The sequence below is a fragment of the Chamaea fasciata genome, unplaced genomic scaffold (genome assembly GCF_029207755.1).
Source record: "Chamaea fasciata isolate MVZ Bird 193981 ecotype frontalis unplaced genomic scaffold, bChaFas1.0.hap1 SCAF_6, whole genome shotgun sequence".
NCBI classification, from domain to species: Eukaryota; Metazoa; Chordata; class Aves; order Passeriformes; family Sylviidae; genus Chamaea; species Chamaea fasciata.
This window is the reverse complement of record NW_027094091.1, coordinates 49,313,324-49,320,304: the sequence shown is the minus strand read 5'-3', so window position 1 is coordinate 49,320,304 and position 6,981 is coordinate 49,313,324. Positions and strand designations below refer to the sequence as shown.

The 6,981-nt window shown below is 48.7% G+C and overlaps 1 protein-coding gene across 1 annotated transcript; it reads right to left on the bottom strand.

Annotated features, from left to right (window-relative positions):
• Positions 1–1,069: 1,069 nt before the first annotated feature.
• Positions 1,070–3,269, bottom strand: H2AZ1 (H2A.Z variant histone 1). The gene is made up of 5 exons (XM_066186313.1): positions 3,114–3,269; positions 2,707–2,784; positions 2,203–2,316; positions 1,620–1,749; positions 1,070–1,467 (listed from the first exon to the last, which is right to left on the bottom strand). Exons 1-5 carry the CDS (start codon positions 3,114–3,116, stop codon positions 1,406–1,408), a joined length of 387 nt encoding a protein of 128 aa, XP_066042410.1. The 5' UTR covers positions 3,117–3,269; the 3' UTR covers positions 1,070–1,405.
• Between the last annotated feature and the right edge of the window lie 3,712 nt (positions 3,270–6,981).

Genomic DNA, 6,981 nt, shown 5'->3' with positions numbered 1-6,981 from the left:
CTGCCCGGCCTGGATCGGCTGGAAGCGCTGGGATCGTCCCAGCCGGGAGCGCAGCCGAGGGAGCCGGCTGCGATGGGAAGGTACCGTGCGCGCTGCCGCAGCACTGCGGCCCCGCACAGAAATGAGAGCAGTCCGCGCGGTGCCACTGCTTCCCGTGCCTGACTATGCCTTAAGGCGCTCAGTAGCACCTCGTAACGGCTCAGTGCAATTAGTGACACCAATTACAGCCCGGCAAGAACTGCTTTGCCACGAAGGAAAAGCACTCGGGTGCTCATCCAGGGAAGCACCGCAGCGGCAGAGGAGTACAGTTAGCACAGGTCTCACCATCCTCTCTGATCTAGGTCACCGTCTTCCAGCGACAGTGCTGCAGTAGAGATTACCGTCTCAGCACAAGCATCTCTGCTTGCAGTATTTCACTGCTGACTGCAGTTCTGGAAGGCAGGGAGCTTGCTATCCCCAGCCACACGCAGTAACCATTCCCTTCCTCCTTACCAAAAGGAGCTTTCCCTTACCACAACCGACAGGGCTTTGCTGTACAAAATGAACTGGCAGAGTGGAAGACAGCTGAAGGTGTGCCCACAGCCCCCTGTACTCCACTGCTACTGAGAATTCTACAGCAAGACACAACTTAAAGGCTACTGCAGCATATCCCTGGTGTCATGGATGTCTGTCCAAAACTTCTGCAAGCTGAAAGAGTAAGAGGGTTTTGTGAAGCATGGAATTTCAACATCCCTTCAGCTTATCTTAGCCTCCTACATGACAGAACCTCTCCCTCGATGGGGGTTGACAGTGAGTAAAACTGGCCTTAAATAACATCGGCCTTTTATCGGCCCTGCTGAAGACAACTTCAGCACATGACACAGCAGGTTCAGTTAGGAAGAATGTAAGTTTACAGGACAAAGCCCTGTGCCCCTTTTCACTACATGGTATTTACTAACTGCACTATTCTCAGGCTGTATTTTAAGATGCCCCAAGCCCAGCAGGAAGGGCTGTCAATTAATGCTCTGGAAAAAACTTCAAGAGCTGCACAGCAGAGACCACATTTCCCAGTTAATGGAAAAGAGACAAATCAGTCTTGACATAACATTTATTGAGCATTTCCACTCTAGTAGATGAAAAGTCTGTACAAAACCAAACATTTCCTTTACGTAAACCAATCTAAAAACAGTCAGCTCAATTACAACCCACTACAAACACAATAGCTTCTTTGAAGCCATGGTAACACTTAAATATGGTTAAGACTCCAATGCAGAAATTTGGTTTGTTAGAAAGCTCAAGGGAGCTTTAGCTTCTCAAAGTTAAAAAAAGGCAAAATTGTGTTTCACAGATACAGTCCACTGGAATCACCAACACTGGACAAATTAAGTACTTTGAGTCCTGAGATAACAAGGAATCCTGGTATCCTTTAGACAGTCTTCTGTTGTCCTTTCTTGCCAATGAGGGACTTGTGGATATGTGGTATTACACCTAAGAAAGAACAACAGTTAAGACCATGCTATTTTCTCTTTAACCATTTTCCTAAACTTCATACTTCAAATAAAATGAAAACACTAAGGAACTTCACGTCTGTGACAGTTCATGCCACCCAAGTACCCATGAACAACAAACAACTGACATACCACCACCAGCAATTGTTGCCTTGATCAGGGAATCCAGCTCTTCATCTCCTCTAATGGCAAGCTGCAGGTGACGGGGAGTGATGCGTTTCACCTTCAAGTCTTTGGATGCATTTCCTGCCAGCTCAAGGACCTGAGAAATAAGACCATTTTTCAACAGTTAGACAATCAAGTGAGACCAACAGCACAGTCTTAGCTGTTTAATTCTCTCTTCCAAGTACAGTATCACTGTTAGTGAGACCAAGACAGCAAACAGTGTCTCTTTTGAAGGGGCTCCTCATTTAGAACTCTGCATTTAGTTTTTCCAATGAGAGAGTAAGTGCTCCACAGCAGATATGAAATGCAATGCCAAAATAATTTTTAAAAATTATTTCACAGACTGCATTTTTCCTGCAAGCCACACTGGAGGATTTGCATGAAATGGAGGAGTTATATTTCATGGCCTTTTGTTGATGTATGTGCTTATAGTGTCTCAAAGCACACAAAGAGCTCACAATCCAGTCCAAACTGGCAAATACAGGAGGCGCTGGTCATTATGCCCTTTGGGGGTTGACCAACTTGGTAGCACCCCTTGCAGGCACTTTACCTCAGCTGTCAGGTACTCCAGGATTGCAGCACTATATACAGCAGCTGTGGCTCCTACACGCCCATGGCTAGTTGTCCTAGACTTCAGGTGCCTATGGATGCGGCCAACAGGGAACTGGAAAATAACAGAAGTAAGAACAGGCTGTGACAACAGAAAGCTTCTGCATAAAACCGCATCCTGGGCAAGGGAATCCCAGTGGCAAAAGCACGGGCTGCATTTCAGAATTTAAGAATCCGCTTAAGACACTGCATGCCAAACTCACATCACGATTCTCAGCAACAGCAATAGCAATGGCAACAAGGGAGTTACTTTTCTCCCTGCAGACATGCAAAGGTCTAAAACCAGTCAGGTGTGCTAATATTTTATTAATTTTAAATTTTCTGATTTACGATCCTTACATTATTCCAGACAACAGCCAGACAACAGAGTGTGAAGGTTTCCCACAATCAAACCAAAAGACAGCCAGCCTGACTTTCACTCACCCACTCCTCAGCCCCTGCTCACCTGCAATCCAGCCCTTTGGGAACGGGACACTGCCTTGGTCTTGGTCTTCCCGGAGTCTTTCCCAGCTTTCCCACCAGCCTGGCAATGCCAAGAGAAGAGCAGGAGCTGACATCCCCCACCGCACACGCGCCCCACCCCCACCCCGCGCAGAGCGGCACGCGCGGCTGCAAGGCGCGTGCGCGCCGCCCACCGCACCGCGCGGCACAGGCCGCTCCCCGCGCGCATGCGCGGCCACCGCTCCCCGTCCGAGGGGCGCCACTGCGCGTGCGACCATCCCCCGGCCCCCCAATCGCCTCCGCCCTCCCCCCACTAAGCCCGCGGCGTTCCCCCCCACCATCAGCAGCACGGAACCACCCCGGCCCCAGCTACCGCCGCCCGCCGCAGGAGCGGCCCCCGCGGTTCCTCACCATAGCGAACCGGAGCGCAGTGTCGCAGAGGGGAAGGCTGAACCAGAGAGTGTCTCGTACGCACCAAGCCCGGGCGACAAGACCAACCTACCCCAACCCGCCGCGATTCAAACTGCGCCCACTCCCGCCTTCCCCCGGTCCTTTATATCCGCACCGCGCGGCCGCATCCGGGAACTCCGGCCTCGCCGTCAGCCAATGGCTGCGGGCGGGGCGGCCGCTCTGCCCCAGCGACAACCAATGGAGAGGCGGGGCGGGGCCAGCCGCGAGACGCGGGGGGCAGGCGAGGCCCCGCCTCCACTTAAAGAGACAGGAGAGGGTGGCGGTGGGGGTGTCCTGGTCATGTTGCCCGCGTTTTGGGGTTCGCCTCGGCCCCGGCAGCCTGTGCTGGGGATGGAGCTCCGTGGGGTTACCGGCGGGACAGGCCCTGCCCAGAGTCACTCCAGTTATTTTCCCGGGGTTCTGTATCGCCAGGTCCCGCTCCGGCACCGAGCCTTGCCTGTGTACTCACATGGCTCCAGAGCCGCCGCACTGCCGGCGAGGCTTTCTTTTCACAATGGAGTTAATTGCCTTTGCGTGCAAGGCGCCTCAGGAGCAGCCTGAAGGAGATTACGTCCCGGGTTTGGGATGAGGGGCTATTACACTGCGTTAGCGAGGGCACGACGACGCTCTGGGGCGTCGAATAAAGCTCGCATCAACTCCTCAAGATTCCGGGGGTGGGGAAGTGCCAACAACTACACACGTGCACCGATTTTTATTTTAAATCTCTGTCGTAATCAGGGGATGCGCCAATACCTAGGACCACCCAGCCTCAGACCCCCTTTGTGTCGCCGGATTTCACAAATCACAGTTAAAAGCAGTTTATCATTAATTCTGTTCCAAATGTAACAATTAATGCAGTGCAAATTTCCTCACCTTGGGAACTTCTAATCCCTGCCTGTGTTTCCCTAAAATGAAGACTTAACCCGCTTGTTTTTTCAGGGTGCCATTTTCGGTATGTTACCATTTAACCGAAGAGCTCAGCTGAGGGTGTTCTTGGTTAATCCAATTCTTTCAGCTTCAAAAAAGTAACAATTCACTGTGCTCTTCCAGAACACTCGAAGTCTGTATTATCTGAGAGACAGGCTGTTCAACTGTGAGCATGCAATGAGCTCAGGGAGAAAACTTGGCTCTAAGATGGCTGAATAGCTCTAGAGGGAAGACGAGCTGGATCTGTGAGGCACTTTACCAATCTGGTCACAAATTCACCACTTTGGTAGGTGTAGCTTGTAAATACAAGGTACAAAATCCTCTACCTTGATATTGAAGGGTCCTGAGCACAGTGAACACTCTTACAGCCAGACATTTAATGGGAGGTAGAGCTGAGGGCATAAAGTTCTCATGAAGATTCTCTCCTGCCCATAACTTTCCCCATCTATTGAGGTCTACAATAATCGAAGTTCTCAGAGCTCTAAGACAGGAGGACCCCTAGAGCTTCACTTAAAAGTCTTTCGAGCTGTTCACGCAAGTAATAAAGATTTAAAACTTCGTGTCTCTTCTTCTCCAATGTCAGACTGCAAATACTTGGTCCCCTGGCTACAAAGGACCCTTTGCTTGAATCTCTACACAGCCTAAGGCACATCATCAATGCCTTCCACACCCTGTTTCAGTTCGGGCATCTAGTCCCAGCTGCTGTCGCCTCAGGGTGGGGAGACCTACTTCCAGGCATTCACAGAGAGGCAGGACTGAATTGAGAGCAGACACTCCTCCATGCAGGGATCTGGCTGTTTGTTTTTATGTAACTGTCTGGTGCTTCTCTCTATTTGAAGCATCCGTTGTTTATGCTCTCCTTCACCAAGAAAGAAGACAGGACGATTTGAAGGATTTGGGGGGGGGGGGGTGGTGGGGGTGGTTGAGGGGTTACGTTTAAAAACAAACCTCAAGATACTACAAAAGCCTGCAGAACCTACGATTTAATTCAACGTGCTGTTTAAAAACTATTTCTGTTAAAAATCAAGGATCAATTTGCCCTTCACCTTCCAGGAAAAGATAACCAAGTTGCAGGCCATAATACCCCTGTGGAACACCATTCAAGATGTAGGAAGAAAAAAAAACCCTCTTTATTTTCTGTCCACAGAAGTGCTAGGAAGAGAAACAAGAAGGCCTCCTATCAGATGGAGACAATCCTGCCACCGGCATCCCCTGGTTCACACGCGAACTTTCCACACAGCTCACTTCGGCTGCACGCTTTCAGCTGCTCGGAGCCCCTTACAGATGGGATTACCAGCCAAGGCAGCCTAGCACCGAAGGTTAAGCTAAAGCAAGGGTGTATATTTGCCATACAGATCAGGTTAGGGACGTGGCAGGTGGAGTACATGGAACCAGCCTCAGATCACCTTTTGCCGGCTAACACGACCTGAACTCCCCTCTCTGCTATGTAAAGAGATAAATCGAAGCAAACTTAGGTACACAGGAACAATCCCAAAGCAACTTCAGACCCAGCTGTGAGCACAAAAAACTCAACCTCAATCCCACATGCACAAAAGGAGACAAAGGGAGCACTTTTCACCTCCATCTTCCTAAAGATACTTGTACTGGTATTTGTACTGAAGGCTATGTTCTCAGAGCCTTAGAGAATTGGGGTGTAGTGTTGCTTTCTTTTCTACTCTGCCTACTACTTGGTATTATTTCCTTAGAAACAAGGACTTACTTCCAATTGCCTCAAAAATATAGACAAATTCTCTGAAGCAAGTGCTACTTCTCACCCCTCAGTAAGTACTGGGCTATGAGCATGGTATTATTTGGACTTTCCTGAATTCATTTTTTTGCATGATCTTAGTTTCTGCAGAAGTGGTGGAGATCGTCTTTAGTAGACTGATGAAGCATTCCCAGAAAGCTCTTTGTACCACAGCCTTCAGAACCCGACATTTTCTGGATCCTGCATAAGTTTAGGTGAGAAATACATGTCAAGGCTCTCAGCTCTGCCATGGATACAAATCTGGATATCTGTGGAACTTCAAAATCCAGGCAGCAAAAGGCATTTGAGAAATTCATTTTTTTAAGGCGACAGTTAAGCAGTTCAGTTTTTAGTACCCAGTTTTTAGTCAGAGGTTTTAGTATGCCATACTCTGAACTAACTCCTCTTAGGTGAGTAATATATTTTGTTAGGGTTTTTTTTTTTAGACACCACTTAAATAATTTAGGCTTTAGTTTTTGTGGTGAGTTGAATTCCAGTATGACTTGTATTTGCCCCCAGGGTTCTTTCCCTTGCAGGGGCTTCCCATGTGCCCTTTTCCAGGATCTCTATCAAATAACAGGGATCTGCTCAACGGGGTCTACCTGCTGGCTGCTGTATTTGGGTTCAGGAAAATCGCACCCTCTCTGGCTGTACTGCTGTATTGTTTGTTGTGATGAATTAATTCGATTGTTCAGCTTAACGGATGTATGTTTTCTCTAAACAGCTTCACACCATGTAAGAATGAGATATGGTGGGAGATAGTGGTGGAGGGATTACCATGGGCATGATGGCCTGCCGATGGGGTGATAGGTTATCTTATCTATAGGCTGTAGGTGATTCTCATCACTGCAATCCAGCTGGAAGAGGGAGTAACGCTCAGGTGTAACAGTCCTGTTCTGCCCTCGCCCAAGACATACAGCCTTTGTAATCTCTCTTTTTGTAACTCTCAGTATTCCTCATTTAGGTATAAAGTGTCTGCTCCTCCCCTTTGTGATAGCAGTTAACATAATATTTGACTACATTCGCACCTCCACTTCTACAAAAAGGTGATTCCGTATTTTTAATCCTCCGTGGCAGAGGTTGAGAATATGACCACCTTGCAGACAAGTCAAAGGGCTTACTCCTCTCTCAGTTGAGATGCCTCTGGTAAGGTTT

Excerpts from the sequence above, each read along its gene's own strand:
- H2AZ1 (XM_066186313.1), bottom strand. Across the intron at positions 1,750-2,202 it reads TGGAGTACCTGACAGCTGAG|GTCCTTGAGCTGGCAGGAAA; the intron begins GTAAAGTGCCTG and ends CTTATTTCTCAG. Across the intron at positions 1,468-1,619 it reads GGCAACAATTGCTGGTGGTG|GTGTAATACCACATATCCAC; the intron begins GTATGTCAGTTG and ends GTTCTTTCTTAG.